Here is a 20,068-nt window from a genome sequence, read left to right as displayed (position 1 = left end):
CACCTGTAGAGGATCGGGTTAGGGCTGGTGCTCTCGGTAGTAGCGATGGCGGTGGCGGCGGTGGTGGAGGCGAAGCAGAAGCTGGTGGCGAGGCAGGTGGGGGAGGGGTCTGAGGGTCCGCTGCCGATCACATTCTTCTGGGTGGCGTTCCAATACCTGTTCCTGGGCTCGGCGGACTTGTTCATGCTGGCTGGGCAGTTGGAGTTCTTCTTCAGCGAGGCGCCGGCGACGATGCGGTCGCTGGCGACGTCACTGTCGTGGGCATCGCTAGCGCTGGAGGAGCTGTGGAAGGTGAAGCGCAGGAAGGGGTGTGGACGGAGGCGCACCGACGGCTTAGGGAGAAGCTGTCGGCGAAAAAAAATTGGGGAGGAACCTAGTGAAAATAAAATCTATTAAAATAATTAAAAAATTTAATCACATATATAAATATATATAAATTTAAAATATATATAATAAGTTAATTACATATCTAATTATATTTTAAAAATATATAAATTTATTTTAAAATGTAAAATTTATAAATCAATTTTATTTATTTATTATATACATTATCAACTTATTCATTAATATAATAATTATTATTATTAATTTAATTTTATTTATTCTACAAAATTACTCATATAATTAAACAAGGGGTAATATAGTAAATGTCAAATTAGATTATATCATTACCTAGTTGAACCAAACAAGATTAAGATGATGTTTTATTCACTCATAACCTTTGTGATTACCAAATAATCACATAACCAAGGTTATATACGATAACTTGAACCAAACGCACTCTAACAGTCATCCTAGGTTCGTAACGTTCATACATTTGGAAGTCGATACATTCACTCAATTGGAGGATATAAATATTTTTGGTTTAAAATTATTAAATTTGCATCATTTAAAATTAAAAGGGACAAGGCAGTTAAAATTGGATAAATTTGACAGAATAAATAATAACTCAAGGAAGTTTAGATAATAAAGTATTTTAAAGTTAAGTAATTAGATAGCACCTCATACAACAACGCTAAAAAAAATAAAAACAATTGTCTAGTAATTAACAAACTTTGATTTGCCCCGAATAAGTAAATAACTTTTTATAAAAAAAAAATAATGAATTAGTTAGTACATAGCAAAAGCACCATTAAAAACAATAAAACCAGACAATTACATAACAGATAATATAAACTTTAATTTGCCAGTGTGATTAATTTCATTTTGAAAAAAACTAAATATTAATAACTATATTGTACTCGGTGTCAGTGACAACCATAAAAATTTAATATATAGAATGATATTACCAATCCGTTAGTGATAATCAAACATGTATAAAGTTAAACAAGAATGCGCAAACCCAACATCGATTTACTGATGGAGCCAAAATATATGGAAAGACGGGTAATTGAAGTATTGCATCAACATGGTTGGAGGTTGGATGATGTAGAAAAGCTTCATTCTGTTAACAAGCAACAACAAACCAGACAAGTAGATAAACAAAGAGCTGCTTTTTGATTAGGGTTTTAACTGGCGTCTACCTGACAGTGACTCACCTCATGTTATTTTGTATTCATCGTAAGTTCATCTCTCGTTTCTTGCTACACTAATTAAGTTTCTGGCTGCTGATGATCCGGTGAGGATGGTGACAGGAGCTGCTGATACTTGGGTCTGTTCTTTTTCAGAAGAATGTATGTGGTCCAATACCAGAACATCAGTATCCTGCCCTGGGCAGCAACAGTGTCCCGGATTCGACTGCCTCCAAATGAAAATCTTTCCAAAGCCTGCAAAAGAACACAAGATATTACTTGAATCTTCTTTTGCTAATTAGAGCTCACGGTGTGTAGTAGAAAACAATGTAACAAAAAAACTGCTCAAACTTCTCAGATAGAGTTATAAATATAAACATTAGTTCATTGATCAACTGAGTTAATGAAGAACATTAGTCTTGATTTCAAATTTTAATTTTAGTATCTTAAAGTAAATTTTGCATTGCTGTGTTCTTGATGATTTCAAATTGCAATTGCACCTGTTCTCCAGTTTGGATATCATATGAGTGTTGTTGCTCAAACTGAAGGCCTTTGAACTCATTGATGCAAAGCCCCTGAAAAGCCCTGAAAGTCAAAAAGAAATGATTATTTTGTGCCAACGAATGTTGAAGTAGAATGAGAATACCATCTGATTAGAGAGGCACGGGGGATCCAGCGGAAGACTAGAGGTGTGTTCTCAGCATTAACATAATAGCCACCAAAAACGATGAACACAGTCATAAGAGATGGTCCTACGGCCATTGCCGCTTCAGTTGAAGGAACCATAGCCCCTACAGTGAGACCCATTGCTGAAGCAGCAAATGATTCCATAGTCACGATGCCGCAAAACTTTGCAAACCTATGCCATCAATTTCACAAGTCTGAATGTGGTAGATAAAAATTGCTAAAAAATTACAAGTATAGCTTACATATGAAATGACAATTGCCTAATAAAAGGCACAACAGGTAATATTTATTGTGCAAAATTTTGCAGCATCAAATGAGACTACTATTTAGAGCAATACTTGAAAACTTGGGAAAATATAACTAAGATAAGTAGCTTGCAATTTTCGAGGTTATGCAGAAGGAATAGCAGCAAAGTCCAGGAGTAGATTCAGCGTACCTAGATAGTGTAGGGTGAAGACGAGCCATTGGATATAATATCGATCCAAAAATCAAGGGAAATGCTGCTCCTATTGGGACTTCTGCCAGCAATTTGGATAAAAGGTAAGGGCCCAAATCATAGGAACCTTTGGCTCGCTCTCGATCTACTATGGCTCGTTCTTTTGGAAACACACCTACTGTTTTTGTGAGAGCTGCCATAGCTGTGTTAATTGCAGCCACCTTTTGCAAATGAAAGAAATATCAGTCAACCAGGGTCTTTTTATTAGATATCACTGACATCATAATAAAATTAGATAGGAAATTCAACAATGCTACTCTTCATTTCATTATATGTATATTGCTTTATATTATCAAGAGTTTAGAAGGGCAGAACTTATAAAAGACAGCCATAAACACAACTTGCATAGTCACGCATAATATGTTCAAATGTGGAAACATATGGGGCATAAAAATATCAAAACCAAGAACAACATCAATCAATCCAGCAAATGATGTGTACTGTGTCGATTTAATTATTTCAAAACAGTTTGGATTCCTAGTATAAGAGACTAGGAAAGCAGATAAATAACATGATCTTACATTCTAAATATTATGGGTATCCGCACTTATTTATTCCCATAACCACCAAGTTACATGGAAAATTTTAATCACTTTTCAGTATTATTCCAAATATTAGTGATTCCAGATCCTACCAAGTACTAAGTACTAACTAGTCCATAAGCCCGACAATAGAGACTGTTAGTACTTTTTTCTGCCCGCTACTCCAATGTACTTTCTATAATTAATCTGACAGGGTGATGCCATAAACAAAAAGTAATTACACCAACTTGCCAGTGAATCATTTATTAATCCTACTCATTTCATGGTAGTCAACAATTTATGACTGATCTACATGGATAAACAAAAAAAGATCTCCTTAAAATCCATTTTGGCAATTTTCAAGTGCAATATGAGAACTAACCTTTATATCATCAACAACATAGCTCTGGAATGGTATTCCAGCATGGTTAATGACACCTAATATCCATCATCAATTCCTAAATACACTTGTTTTTTTTGTTGAGAAATATAATATTAAAAGTCAAACATTGTAATTTTTGCAACTTGGATACAAAAGTCATTTATCCAAATCTGTCTCATATGCCACGGAACAATTTGAAAATTCACTGTCCCCTTAGCTGCTCCTTATTGAACCACGAAGATTTTATTCTAAAATTATTAATCATAGTTATCATTTTTTTATACCATGCATCAAAACGTGCAAGTTTATTTAACTGATTTCAATAGAATCCTGCATGCTTCACATCAATTCCCCTGTAGGAAACATGTACGAAGGCTTAATTCAACAAAATAATGACCAATTGCGGCTCAGAAACTGCAAATGGTAAATGCACTACACGAACCCAGTTTAAACCATTTAAGAAGCTAGCTGATAAAAGTTCATTATTCAAAGAATTAAAGCTAACTGAATAAAGCAATAGAACATGCATACTTGAAGAAGTCCCATTCTATCTTGTATTGATGTTTGAGTTCTTCCCATTCGCCAAAATACAGAACCAAATATGATAGCTGATGCAATAGACATTCTTGCTCTAACTTTGTTTGTTGGACCATCACGAGAAGCCTGAGCACAATGACAATTTCTAAATATGAACATAACAAATCTGATTGTGACTATTAACCAATATAAACAAAGAACCTCTTCTCTTCAGGCCAAACTAGGCATTTTGAAGATTAACAATGTAAGAATAATTGCCTGAGGATTCTGACCTAAGCAAGAAAGAATGGCATTGGCACAATGATTGAGAGTAACCACTAAATAGCTTATGGAATCCTAGTCATTCCCTTTTTTGTTTAATTTTTCAAGTGAATTTTATGGAAACTTAAACAGTAATCAATACAAAAGAAACACATGACACTAACCTGCATCCATGCTCGTTTAAGGAGCAATCTAAACTGGCGCCACCAACCACCTCTCCTTTTAGACATGGTTTTTTTGCCAAGCTTTGCTGAAACCTTAGAACTCTCCAACAGCATAACTGGAGAAGAACACTGAACCATTAAACTGCTATTTGAAAATGCTTCAACCAGATCATCAATTCTTTTCTGTGAGGTATGTACACTTTCAGATGAACTATAATCAATTGAAATAAGATCAGCCAAAAATTCCGCAGGGTTTTCATGATCAGGACACTCATACCTGCAAAAATGGGCATAAGAAAATTAAAGATTGTCAATATTAATGAGTCAATAAAGAAAAAGTAGTTTCAAATCAAAGATAATTTAAAATTCGACCAGAACACTGGAACTGCATACCAACTTGTTTGTTCTTTTCAAGTCAAGTTAAAAGTCTCTCTTGACCGAGGCAAAGCTAACAATGCCTTGGTGAATCATCTAATGAGCTGAGCATGTGCCAATATCATCTAAACTCTATCTTCATCCTCACCCTTGCCCTCCTAAGAAAGTCAATTCAATTTCATTTCTAGACCTAATCCTTTATTGGAGAGCTGTTGGAGTAGCTTTCAGCTTTCTCCTTAACTAGTTGTTGGTTACTTTCCCTGTGGTCTAGGAGTGCCCTTTACCAGGGAGTTCTCTGTCAACTTCTATTCTAAGAATGGGAGTATTGAAAACCTCAGAAGTAGTCTTTTGACTTTCTTAAGCTATCTATGTATCTTAGGCAAGACTTGGATAAGAGATTATAGGACCATTTTCTACTCATTTAGGTAAGTCCAATACTTGTGAAATGCATATCGGATTCTCCTCTTCCAGAAAGACAAAAAAAAGATGCCAACACTACCGACCAACTAGGCATTTACTCTCCCATGAGTGGTGGTTTTTTCATTTCAACATGTTGTATTTCATCACATTTATCTGCTAAATATAACTCCAATTGCACAATTTCATGCATATTTTGAAATGGAATATAATAGATTGGAAATTACGATGCTACCAACAAGAAGGCAAATGACAAAGTAATGACCCTAATTTAGCAAAGTATGCCAATGTTTCATCTTTAGCAGGGCCCATATACACAAGAGCTCCTTCTGACAACAACACGATGTCATCAAACTTGCTATATACTGAGCCTCTTGGTTGGTGTATTGAGCAGATAACAGTATGACCATCCTCAGCAAGTTGCCGAAGTGTTTCCATAACCTTTTCTGCCTGAAAAGCATCTAGTCCTGCGAGTAAGACAAAGGACTATCATGAAAATAAACACCACCTCAAACTATTAAGTTTGACATGCTGAAAGAAGGGCAACAACATTAAAGATTGTAATCTACATCTGAAAGTATACTATTATTGAATTGGTTTTTGCCAAGAAACTATTACAAAAAAGGACAGAAAATGTTATTGTGTTTGTTTGGATTTTATGGAAGATTCTCCACAAACAATTGCATAGAGATGCTCTTCTCTCAAGTTCAGTTAAGCTAAGGCATTTTCGTAACTCAAACTGATAATGTTCATTCCCCTAATGAACGGTCAATTAGAATAGACACCATCGTGTAATTCTTAGTTTACTGCATGACTTTCCATCTGCTCAGCAATATTCCATCGCCCATGTAATCAGATCCTTGTAGTAGAGATTCCATGCCCCCTGGCTTTGTCATAGATTTGTGACAATTTTAAAAAGAAAAAGAAAATTTGCTAATGATTGAAATGACAAAAAGACTAATAATAAGGTAAACAGACCTGTTGTTGGTTCATCCGCAAATACGACAGATGGACTAGCAATCAGTTCACAAGCTAGTGCAAGGCGCTTCTTTTCTCCACCACTAATTCCACGGACTTTTGAATCACCGACAATGGAATCAGCACAATTTACCTATTTTAGCAAAATTTTTTGACAAATGAGTAGAGAAAATAAGTGTGGCAGGTCCACTGTTATCATAGAATGGAAAGAACTAAAGAACATGAATAATAGACTGTTCGTACATTAAAATGCCTGTCTTACAAGAATTACAGGGTTAACTCCAATTTATTAATTTTTTTTGAGCGAATAACAAAATTTCAGACACCAAATTGTATTACTTTTACTAAAATGATTGGATAGAAACAATCCTTTTCTTCTAGAACCTATATTCCAGCATAGCACAGACAAAACAAAAAGAACATTTCACCATATTCTGTGAAGAGTTGCAGAGGAAGGGGTTGAATGGAATTGTTGAATTATAAGTATTTACCATAGACTAGACTTGTTCTGACTGAAACTCCAGCTATCAGTGAGAATACTGTATCAGGTATACTACTTCGGATACTCACCAGTCCCAGTCGGAACAAGAGACTGCTGACATACTTATTCTTCTTTTCTGCTGACAATGTCTGAGGAAGTTGAAGTTCAGCAGCAAGTGATATTGTTTCTCTTACAGTAAGCTGGGAGAAGAACAAATCCTCCTGCCTCAAATATGCAAACCTGAAACACAAAGATCCTTAAGCTTTTGTGAAAAAATACAGTCAACTCATAATTCTTGAACAACATCACAGCACAAACTTGTATCCGCCACTTGGTATCGGCAATCCATTGATATCCAAGTGCCCGGAAAGGTGCAACCGAGGAGAAGCAAGGAGCTGCCCCGCTAAAACACTAAGCAGAGTAGTCTTCCCTGACCCAGATGGCCCCATGATTGCAAGCAATCTTCCAGGTTTCGCCACTCCGCTTAAATTCGTCAGCAGAAACCTTGTCTGTCAACCACAATTTAAAAAAAAAAAAAAAAAATCGAACGATTCATTGCCATCAGAATAAGATGAATCAGTTCTGAAAAATTTAGTCGAGTGATTTTTTCCGATAGTTTCATCAGAAAAAGGGCTGAATCTCACACCCTTTTGCAGAGAAAGAGGTCACGATCCGAATATAGAGCGGAGATAGATAAAACAGTAAGGCTTCTCTTCAACTAAGATGCGTGATTCTCGTGAAGAAGGTTGAAGGGAAGAAAAACGGACGTAGGGTTCGTACAAGTTGGCGATAAAATGAGGATAAGGCTAATAGGAGTGGTGAGGAGTCTATGGGCGATGGACACTTACCCTTGCGCCTCGCTTATCGGACAGCGTGCAGGTGACAGAGCGCCACTGGATGGTAACAGGAACGACCGAACCCGACGCGTCCTCGTCTCCTGCGGAATCCCTCTGTTCTTCCTTGTCCTCGTCTGCGTCCACCGCCGGCGGGAGTGCCGGACCGACGCCGGATATCACCCGGAAGAAGAAGGCCGCGGCGAGTGCCGCTAGGATGCGGCCCATAGCTCTGCCGTCGAAGCCAACCGCCATCTCGCTTCTCACCCTTCCCGTTTGAGTGGGACGTCGGAGAACGATGAGTGAGAGAGAATGTCGAAAGGCGACAGTAGGAGATGTAGTCATCATATTGGGCTATATGCTTTCGGCCCGGCATATTGGGCCGGACTGTAGGCCCAATTCTAGATATTTTCCGGCAACGGATCTTGATGTCGTCAGCCTTTTTTTTTTGTTCTCCCCCATTGTATCGATCTCCCACTGTCGCGATTCAGAGAGCAGAGTGCCGTTGATGGCGAAGGCAGCCGCGTTTGGCCGGGAGCGAACCAGAAGCATCGGAAAGGCTTCTGGTCGAGAGTTGCTCGCCGGAACTGAAGGAAGATTAATGACTCTAGCTTCATCGTTGCTGAACAAAGCCCAAAAGCAAACATCTGGTGACATTGGTTTCAGTTGACAGTAAGGCTAGACACTTTTCATATGGTTCTATCAGCTTGAATTGCCTTCAGACAACAAAGAGAAAGGAAGCCTAACGTATGATTTTCACATTAAAGTAACAGTAAGATTTGGGGCGTACCATTTTCTGTGAAGATTTGCGTGCGTGCTTCACGTTTGCCATTGGCATTTAGGCTTCTTTCTCTGGTATATGTGACTTCTGCTGTTCTGCATTGTACACCGCCGTGCTGCTGTCATCAAGCATAGGACATGGCACAGTTGAGTCTGAAGGCTTGCCTGCAAATCAAACAGCCCGACAAGAGGATTCCTCTTCGAGGTGAGATCCATCTGAGTATAATGGCAAACAAGTACTAAATCCAATTCAAACACTGTTCTTCATTCTTCTGGCAGAGCACATAAGAAATCGATACAGCTAAGAAGTGATAATCATTGAATTCTATGCAAGGTTTATATACCTGTTTATAAATTCTTCTCTTAAAAGAAGTGATAATCTATTTTGAAAGTAGTAGTGATGGCAAGAGATACAAACAAGCAAACTCTTGAAGCTTGAGAAGTTTTCTAAAATTTAAATCAGGTACTATCACTTGCATTGAGTGAAGTAGAAAGTGCTGAATATGAACAGGAGGAATATATAATCCAGCTTGAAATAGAGAGCACATTTGATGATCAACAAAATAAACGAAATTGGTATCTATATCTCAAGAGCATTGTCTGCACCCACTAATATGCCTTATTCAATCTTCGTGATGATAATTGGTTTGGCTTGTTCTACATCAATCTTCCACTGTATGTATTAACTCCTTGACTGGGGGAGGCAAATGGAAATTTCCAATTTGCATGATACTATTGAAGAAAAGAAAATTACAAAATAACGGCTATGATATGAAAATGACAAGCTTCTTTACTCGTGTTTAACTTAATAGTTTTTATTTTTGAATATGTGCGAAAATAAGAATTAAAACATGGAATTTTAAGTATATGATCATATTATTTTCTTGAGATCACCAGGCTTATCTTACTTAACCTCAGACTGATGAGAAAGGAACAATTTACAACTTCGGTAGCTCGAGAGAGCTCGTTTTGAGCCATAGATCTGACAACCCTAGTAAAAATTTAATCATTCTGCAAATTTAATCATGAACACACTTGTAAAGGAGTTCATCCATTGCAACTTCTATACATGAATGTTTGCAATTAAAGTCATAGTTTTAACCATCGTTGCATAAGTTTAATACTTACTACTCATGAAAAAATAAGTGCCCTACATAACCTTTCAAATTTCATGAAAGTGTCCGCTCACAGTACCTTTAATTTGAGAAGTAGATTAAATCATTATGGCAATAATTTAAGATTTTGAGAACAAATACGATAAAGTTATGAGGAAATTAAGTTGCAAGAACCTTCATGAAAAGAATGTTAATGGCATGAATTGGACTGATTATGGCAAGGAAAGTACTTTGATTATTTAAGTAACTAGTTAGATTTATTGTTTTTTCTATATTTTTTTGGTAAAATTAATATTTGTCGAAGAGCATTAGGGCAATGTGTTTGTGTGCGCTAGTTTAATTGTATAGTTTTAGATTGATTGCTAGATGCTATGTCAAAATGGCTTCATAAGTTTTAGAATATTGCATGCTTTGGTTTTGAATCATCAAAATGAATTGGATTAGCATGATTAGATGCCATTGTAATCATCACATGAGTGAGTTTGACCAGATATAATGTACTAAAAATGTGCTAAAATAAGCCTCAGTTTACACTCACATAAATAATAAAAAAATCGCTGTTTAAATGTATTTAACTTTAATTTATTACATAACTTATGCAAATGGTCGTGGATCTTACCATCACTAATCGATGAATCACTCTAGAAAGTGATTATTACTGCTTCTAGGTTTTGAACTTAATAAAATAAGATAATTGAGACTTTTCTTTTGATTGTCAAACTTTAATAAAGAGAGTGAATTTGAATATCATAAGTTACATTGGAGTGCTCTTGGTGAACAAATTAAATGCATTGAAGATTTTGTCTTCGGCTTTTACTTAACCTAGTAGGTAACTTTGTGAAATTATCAAAGCACATAGGTAAGTTGAAAAATGATGAAATCACGGATACTGTACCGATTTTACCCCTCTTACTATTCCCAGTTGAATCGATGTTTTTTTATCAATTGAATCATTTTTTTCATAAGCTAATTTCAATCAAAATCGGTTAATCAGTCGATTTCGAGACCTATAGATCTCGGAATTATATGAAATCATTGAGAGCAATGATTTTTGAAACATAAAAATTAATTCAAAAAATTAATTCATGTTCAAAAAATCATTGTTCTGAATATATTAGGTCAAATTGATGTTTAAGGTCATGGATATAATTATGAAAATGAATACATAGAAACTGATTTCATGTCAATTAGAGATCATTTGTCTATCATACTATTTTTCCCCAAATAGCTTTTCCAAAAATCTATTTTGAAATCCATCGTGAATAGTAATATTTAAAAAATAATAATTCATATTCAAACGAATACTGCGCTCAATATATTGTGTAAAATTAATATTTGAAGGTATTTATATAATCAGGAGAACTAGACGAACACATAGAGACATAGTTTCGTATTATTCTAAGGTCTCTAGGTCCATCAGCCAGTTTCGGACAATTTTGGCTGAAACGGGCTAATGGACATAAAAACCTTGGAATAACATGAAATAAATTCTTATGTATTCGTCTAGTTCTCCTGATTGTAAAAATGCCCTCAAACATCAATTTGACCCGATATATTGATAGCAATAATTTTTTAAACCTAAAAATATGTTCAAAAAATTAATTCGTGTTAAAAAAAATATTGCTCTCAATAGATCGGGTGAAATTGATATTTAAGAGTATGATTATAATCAGGAGAACTAGATGAATACAGCCTGTCCATCAGCCCATCAGCCAGTTTTGGCCGAAACGGTTGATGGATGGATTTTCCAAAAATTGTTTCGACTGGAAAAAAAATCAGTCGAATCGATTTCCAATGCATTTTTTAAATAGTTTGGAAATCAATTCAACTGAATATTTTCTAGCCGAATCGATTTTTGGAAAAATCTATCTATCAGTCGATTTCAGATAAAACCGGCTGTTGGACGGGGTGATGGACCTATAGAGCTCGGAATGATATGAAATTAATTTCTATGCGTTCGTCTAGTTCTCCTAATTGAAAAAAAAAACCCTCAAATATCAATTTGACCGATATATTTAGAGTAATGATTTTTTGATCACGAATATGTTTGAAAAACTAATTCGTGTTTAAAAAATCACTACTCTCAATATATTAGGTCAAATTGATATTTGAGGGCATGGATATAATCATAAGAACTAAAAAAACTCATAGGACATGATTTCATTTCATTACGAGCTTTCTATGTCTATCAATTGATTTTAAATTCATTCAGTTAAAATCATTTGATGGACTTAGAGAACTCGAAAAACTAATTCATGTTAAAAAAATCATTGCGAGCCCAGGTTCATTGTGTTCGTCTAGTTCTCTTAATTATATCCATGCTCTCAAATATCAATTTGACTCAATATATTGAAAGCAGTGGTTTTTTTAACATGAATTAGTTTTTCGAGTTCTCTAGGTCCATTAACCGATTTTGACCGAATGAACCTAAAATCAACTGATGGACATAGAGAGCTTAGAATGAAGTGAAACTATATCTTATAAGTTTTTCTAGTTCTTATGATTATATCCATGCCCTCAAACATTAACTTAACCTAATATATTGAGAGCAGTGATTTTTTAAGCACGAATTAGTTTTTTAAATATATTTGTGATTATATCCATACTCTCAAATATCAATTTGATCCGATATATTGAGAGCAATGATTTTTTGAACATGAATTAGTTTTTTGAATATATTTTCAGGTTCAAAAAAATAATTGCTATCAATACATTAAGTCAAATTTATGTTTGAGGGCATTTTTACAATCAGGAGAACTATACGAACACATATGAATTGATTTCATGTCATTATGAGTTCGCTAGGTTCATTAGCCGTTTTCGGCCAAAATTGTCCAAAACTAGCTGATGGACCTAGAGACTTCGGAATAATATGAAACTAAGTCTCTATATGTTCATTTAGTTATCCTGATTATATAAATACTCTTAAACATCAATTCAACACAATATATTAAGTGCAGTGTTCGTTTGAACACGAATCATTTTTTTTAAAATATTATTGTTCATGATGGATTTCGAAGTCAATTTTTGAAAAATCTATTTTGGGAAAAATTGTTTGATAGGTAAACGATCTCTGATTAACATGAAATCAGTTTTTATGTGTTTATCTAGTTCTCATGATTATATTTATGCTCTCAAATATCAATTTGACCCAATATATTGAGAGCAATGAATTTTTGAACATGAATTAGCTTTTTGAGCATATTTTCATGTTCAAAAAATCATTACTCTCAATATATCCAGTAAAATTGATGTTTGAGGGTCTGAATATAATCAGGAGAACTAGATGAATACATAAAAACTAGTTTCATATAATTTCGAGATTTCTAGGTCTCGAAATCGTTGATAAAATAAATGATTCGACTGATAAAAACATTGATTCGACTGGGAACAATAATAGTGGTAAAATAAGTACAGCATACGTGATTTCGTCATTTTCCAACTTACCTACGTACTTTGGTAATTTCATAAAGTTACCTACTAGGTTCAGTAAAAAGTCATTTTATCTTTATCTTTCATTTTCATAAGAGACTTTAAACTATATTAATTAATGGCTAATTGTAGATATTATTGGATTTGTATTCACAATCAGTCGGACGGGCAATACGTACTTATCTGTCAAGATGGTTTGAGTTGATAACCTTAAGCTGTCAGCCTGGCTGAGTACGTAGGCTGATCGCCAAGTTATTGTGTCGGTGAGTTCTCCAAGTGCTAAGTCGAGGACGCTGATGCTGACAGCTCGAGACGGACGCCGAACAAATATAGAGCTTGTGTCCGAGTTGTGTGAGGAGCGTCACCCGATGAATAAAGACGCTGAGTCCTGCAGCGAGACAGTCTCCTTAAAACAGATTCATCCCCTCCGACGGGGGTAAGAGGTCACGCATGGACATCTATTTCCCATGATAAAACGGCGAGACCACGATACAACCTAGCACAAGTTGACGTGGCAAACTAAGCATATACGTGAACACCATCACGAGTGTTTGCCGAGCGAAGGATTGCACAGCAGAACGAAAAGAGGACGAAAATGAGGGAACATGTCTCTTTTCCTTTTTTCCTTTCTCTCTGTGTGATTTATTTGGACACATTGTACCTCGACCGGGTCCTTTACGTGCAGTGGTGTTCACAAGAGAATCTTGTTAGTGCAATCCGGGCTCTTAGATTTGCACTTCTTCCTGCACTATCGATCAGTCATATTGTCACTCATCTTATATGGGACTAAAACCCACATGTCATATTTTCATTTACATTTTTCCAACAGATATGTCAAATGTGTGGACTTTCTTAAAATTTATTCTCATCAAGCGCAAAGTGAATGGTCTAAATGAAGTATTCTTGGAGAAGTTTATGTTCATTATTATTTAGTTGAGTTTGAAAAGTATGTCAAAATGACTTTCATCTTAAAGATGTTTAATTATAGCAAAGATAAATGTTGTGGATGACAAGGAACTTCCACTTTGTAATTATTCAATATCAAACCTTTTCTATCACTTCTATTGTTCCTATTTATCAACTCTCTAGCTTATTTAAGTCTATAAAAGTCTTCTCATAGTACATTCCAATATAGATTCCTTTTAACTCTCTTAAAGCTAGGTTCTTCATAGTTATCCCTGTTCTCTCTTGATGAATCACTGATATAAAGAAAGTTTTTCTTTAATATAGTTTAGTTATCAAGTGTTTTGCCAAATATTACTACATCATCCACTTATTATTTTTCCTACAGGATGTCAGGAATTGCACAGTGGCTAATTAAGCATAGAAGAATTGTTGATGATATTTGGGTTAGTTACGTTATGCCTCATAGCTATTGAAATCTATAGAAAACTTCTCTATATTTTATATATGTCTAAAATAAATTTTTAAAAAATGAGGAGGCAGAGCAAGTGATGAGGTATATAGTGGTAGAGTGAAAATTAATTAACCTGGTGTTTGTCTACACGTGTCAGAGTTGAAGTTATCAGTCTAATATGCATCTGCCTCCATATACTTCAAATTGAACTGTGCGAATCAGAAGAGGCCCACCAAAATCTAACTTGTTAGATTTCTCACAGGCATTGCGCCACTGTGCTGTCTCCTCTACAGCCTTTTTAGGACCCTTCACAGATGATAACATCAATTGGATAGTGACTTGACAACAGTGCCCGGTTATTTCCTCCTCAACCTGACCTGGACATCCAAACCATTAGCATCAATTACAAACACCATTAGTTACCCTTAAATAACTATCAATGAGTGCAATCAGGGAAGACAAGAGAGTGAAATATAGCTAGGGTAGTAGAGGCTACACGTACACTGCTTCATGGAAGTGGTCGTCCATGTAGCAAGCGATTTCTCCTCAAATGATGTTAATGAAGGGATCAGGTTGATATCTGAGTGAGATCTCCTATTCTCGGAAAAAAACAACGTCATGCAGCTTTTCCTGCAATGGCTATTTGTGACACACTTTCTCTCTCAGTTCCATTCTATTGTACATTGGTCAATCGGGAGATCCTAATAGGGTACTATATAGATCATATGAAACTTTTTTTTCTACATTTGACCTAGCAAATTAAGAACATCACCAACGGCATGGGCTGCTCAGAATTCAGTCACTGTGTGACATGTATGTAGCTGATGAATATGCAGAGGGATTGGCATTGAATTTTTAACTATGTCACGGACATAATGTTTATTGTTGGAGATAGAATGTGAGAGAGGAATGGACGTTCCTAATAGGATACTGTTACAACTAATCCGGTTTGGGGGCGGGGAAGCAATGGATGACAGAGGAGTTGATCGGTCTCAGAAGAGGGGAAGAAGTGATAGGACGACGTACACGTACAGCAGCTGCTGGACAAGATAAAAGCCGATGGAGATGCAGAATGAGACAGAGAGAGAGAGAGAGGGAGGGACTGCAAATGGTCTGCAATGTGCTTGACGAATTAACACCCGGCCGGCAATGAGAGACAAAAAGAGGAGATGGGTGGCGGGGAAGGGAAAGATTTGAAATCATGTGAGATGGGGTCAGAGGAAGAAAGCTACAGGCGCAACCGGCCACTCTCAAACTGTCAGTGATCATGGAGGAGGAACAGTGGCTATTCTAAGTAATCTATCACATCTTTCTCACTCCCTCATCAATCCTGCTACTTGTTTCCTTGTCTTACTCCACGGGAAAAGAGAGATTTTGGTGAGGGAGTGGTCCGCACATATATGTATGAAAGTTGCAACGAAAGGAAACAGCCAAGGAAGCAAATGTACTGCACCTTTCCCCAGCCAATTGAATTAGAAACGAATCAGCAATTCTGATAAATTTATTAAGTTGCCGTTCAGATTCCAACTAGTTGGTTGAGGAACGTGATGAAGCCAATATATCTGCACAACACAACAAACCAGATTGTTAATCTACTGTTCTAACCACTATATGACCTCATCGTGGACAAGCTGGGTGTGTAAATGTATGTAGCGCACACATATAATACGACAATGAACAAGTCAGTATATGCTGTCAAACAGAGAGAGAGAGAAGAATATATATGTGACTCCATATAAAATTAGCATCATTTTGTAGTCATTTATGAACTTAATTCGATCTAGATTGCATAGACATTTGTGACCTTTGATGTTTCTGACTAAACTCTAACAAACTATTATATACCAGAGCTAACAAGAGAAATGAGAAATATATACAAGCAACAGAGTTTTTGGTTGATAATGAAAACAATGTATACGTTGATGGTAATAGGTATTTAACTAAAATATGCCCTTAATCAGGTAATCTTTGCTTTGTGAAATTTTAATTCTCATGGTATGAAAAATTGTGAGGATGGTCAGAAGCATTCATGGCAGTCTGATTCAATTTGAAACTTTAGGAACCACAAGAAGCTACAAATATGATAACTGTTCTTTAATTGTTCTAAAACTATGATATCATATTCATAAATTTGTATAGTAAATCATTCTGAAAATAATTATTACTTACTATTTAATGTTGTTTTCTAAAGGAAAACTTCTTATAAAATGTTAACGAATATCTCAAGAGATGTTTGGCGTTTTGAAAGAAGTTCTTAAGTCAATCTACGTACTTATATGAAGAACTATTTGACTCTGTCATTAAAATTTAAGGAACTATCTTTACTCTCACTACAACATCCAAACATACTTTATTGCCTTTTTTTTATTCGAATTAATTGTGCTAAAGATGATTTTCTTGGCAATATGAACCTCCGTACATGTTAACAAATAATGGAATTACCTCCACTCACATGCAATTTGTCTTCCTTTGTTTAAGTGGCTGACTAGACCATACCTGGATATTAATTACCAAATGGCATTAGCGAATTAACTAGCTGAAATGTAAAGGAGCACAAAGTAATTTATCTCAAGATTAGTGTCTTCACTGCTGTAATAAAATTATAATCAGAAAAATATTCTTAACTAACAGTACTAATATCTTAGTTAATTAGCAGCAATAATATCTTAGTTACTTACCATGGTTTGCATCCTAGACTTTGCAAGAATGGTTCATCAAACGGATATCTCTCCCAGACATGACATGATATGTTATTTGCAAAGTTTAGATGGCTGGAAGTTAGGGTTGAGATTACACAATATTGATTTTTTTTTTATCAAAACTTCTCGTTATATTTCCCTGAAAAAGCATTCCACACATTTTGTAGTGATGCACGCTGGGAAGATTAGTAGTTTCACCAGGTAGTGCCTGAAATTGGATTAACTTATCATGCCAGTTGCCATGAATAATCATTTCCCATTTTCACTCAGAAATCACTGACCAAAAGGTTTCAAATTGGTCACCTCCATAAAGGAAGACTAAGGTTTGAGGAGAATGTTTTGAATATAATTATTTCAGTAGAAATATGGAGTGTGGACTCTGCCGAATCACAAGGACGGGAACCCTGATTAATGCACACATAAGTGTACAACAAACAACTTCCCTCGCTAAAATAAATGACAAAAAAATATGAAGTAGTAAGTCAAATGAAGTATTTGTCATACCTAATTCACAAAAAACATCCCTAATAAGTTTATCATTATGTATGGAAGTAGTTCAATAAGAGTTAAGAGCTAGCTAGAGAAAGTTGAACTAAGATAATTGAACTTAATTATATATTCCTACTTCATAATTTTTCTTGAAGTCAAATAGTAGCAATTGAAAAGGAAAATTAACCCTCTAGATTGTGTATTCCCCAAACAATTTTCTTGGTGATATAACTTGTAGATCCCTGAATCACCATGTGCATGTTGGTTGGTTTAATTTAGGCCATCAGTTTTGCTTGAGCAGATTTCTACAAGAAGCCAACCTGAAGCAAAGCACCTAGCTAGGCTCCCTACAAATTGGCACCTCAAATATGGACTCAGGAGGAAAGTGTTCAAATAAATTGAGACAGTACGTACTTACCAAATAGGTCACAGATATGTAGTTGACAACAACAGCACCATGAAGCTTGCTACATCAGGTACACTCTGGGGAACCTATATATAGGGCTAGACTCCTATAGCATGCCCTTCTTAACTAAATACCCAAGCATCTGATCGCTTGGTAAGAGGTGCTCTTGTCCTTATTGCCTTGAACACGCCAATTTAATAAATATTAACAACCCTCATCATTCAGTACTGTTCAAAGGTAAGAGTACAGCGTGCACATATATATGTATGATCGAGCAAGTGGAGAAACTTTAACAAACAAGTGTGTTAGATTACATGTTTAATAATCAATTGCATGCACATCTATATCGGCTGTAATTATTCATGCTGCAGGAGGGTGGGCTCAGTTATAAATAGATATCAAGGCGCAGTGTGAGTACTGAGACTGAGAAGGGAGTAGAGTAGGGTTTGTAGGGAGAGAGGAACGAAGGCCAAGTCCCTCTCAATACTGCTCCCACCCTAAACAAATAAAAAAAGCCACTGCTAGCAACTGATTCCCTAAAGCCAAAGAAACTCGTCTTCTACCAGTCACAGATACCAAGACCCCTTTGCCTCTTCCTGCTTAGAATATTATGTATATGAACACATTAAATGAAAAAGGAGAGGAGGAGCAAAGAGAGGGACTGGAGAGCGAGAAAGAGACGGCTGGGCAGGGAGAAAACTGATAGAGAACTTTCAATGTCTCTCTCTCTCCCTTCTCTTTCCACTACCCTCACTTTAAAAACAAAGCCAAAGCCTTCTTTAGAGTGCAGTAGCACTAGCAAACTGCAGTTTTTTTTTTCCTCTCAACAAAACGCCACGCCCTTCTCCTCCCCTATTAATTCCCCATTCTTTCACTTTGGTTTGCCTTCGACTCGTTTCTTCTTGAGTGCAATACCATGTAAGATGCTTTCCTCGAGATTTCATTTCTCACATGAAAACCCTTCTCCTATGTATATCTTCATGCTACTTGCTTAATTGCAGGAGGCCAGAGGGGAACTCGCTAGATCTCAACAACTTGCCTGACGATCATGGCAAACAACCAATAGAAGAAAGCTCCATGACCACTGCTGCCTCAGCTCATGATACAGCTCGTGAGTATATAACTAGCTGTGTATATGTATAGATTGAATTGAAAGAATCAATAGATTCTCGTGACAGTAAAAAGCTAGCGAAATTAATAAACGCTTTCCTAAAAAAGTTGAGAGAAAAAAAAAGAAGAGAGTCTATATTAGTTCCTTTGAAGCCATGCAGACTGATTGAAAGAGATTTGATCCTAAGTTGCAGGGTTGAAGAAAAAGAAGAGTGGGGGAAAGGATGATTCTGCAAAGGTGTATGAGTGCCGGTTTTGTTCCCTCAAGTTCTGCAAGTCACAAGCACTCGGAGGTCATATGAATCGACATCGCCAAGGCAAGATGACCACCATGTTTAGATAGATGTTGTTGCACCATAAAAGTTGGAGAAGCTGGTCGATGTGACAGCATTAATTCTTCTAATATTATTTTCTCCTTTCAATTTCTTCTTCACATCAACCCTGTTACACTCAATTTGATAATTTTGTTAGAGAGGGAGACAGAGACTCTCAACCGTGCTCGTCAGCTAGTTTTCAACAACGAAGGTCTTTCCAACGCTGCCGTGGGGTATACATTCTACTTTGACATAAATCCTAGCTACTTTAATCTCCTTGCTTTCATTGAGTAAATAAATATAACAGGTTGAGAGATCTTAATATCGGTGGCTTGCAAATTCCTCCGGGGGGCTTCCCACATGGGGATCCATGTATTCCTTACCGATCACCAGTCTATCCACCGAGATTGTCGACGACGATGCCACCGCCGAACCCTTCGCCAATGCAGCAATACTATCAACACCCACCTTCTCATCCACCTGAGGCCAACTACTACGTTGGTCATGTCCAATGTCCACCGCACAACCCCAACTACGGCTCCAACTTCACTTGCTTCGGGACTCCTCTTTCACACAGCTTTCCCGTGGAAGGAAGAGATGGTGCACCTCGTAATCAAACGGAGGCAAAGAGCTGGGGATGCAGTTATGGTCATGTCCAACACATGGATCCGTCTGTCGATCGCTTCCGGGACAACAACTTTCATGGTTAACAATTTTCTATCT

General features: G+C 36.4%; 1 protein-coding gene across 1 annotated transcript; it reads right to left on the bottom strand.

Annotated features, from left to right (window-relative positions):
- Positions 1–1,251: 1,251 nt before the first annotated feature.
- Positions 1,252–7,970, bottom strand: LOC122045837 (ABC transporter G family member 7-like). Its single transcript, XM_042606209.1, has 11 exons — positions 7,659–7,970; positions 7,129–7,319; positions 6,900–7,050; positions 6,330–6,462; positions 5,617–5,818; positions 4,560–4,836; positions 4,129–4,260; positions 2,635–2,855; positions 2,158–2,370; positions 2,012–2,096; positions 1,252–1,766 (listed from the first exon to the last, which is right to left on the bottom strand). Exons 1-11 carry the CDS (start codon positions 7,896–7,898, stop codon positions 1,593–1,595), a joined length of 2,019 nt encoding a protein of 672 aa, XP_042462143.1. The 5' UTR covers positions 7,899–7,970; the 3' UTR covers positions 1,252–1,592.
- Between the last annotated feature and the right edge of the window lie 12,098 nt (positions 7,971–20,068).

The sequence above is a fragment of the Zingiber officinale genome, chromosome 2B (genome assembly GCF_018446385.1).
Source record: "Zingiber officinale cultivar Zhangliang chromosome 2B, Zo_v1.1, whole genome shotgun sequence".
NCBI classification, from domain to species: Eukaryota; Viridiplantae; Streptophyta; class Magnoliopsida; order Zingiberales; family Zingiberaceae; genus Zingiber; species Zingiber officinale.
The sequence above is the reverse complement of the archived record's forward strand: the minus strand, read 5'-3'. Positions and strand labels throughout refer to the sequence as shown.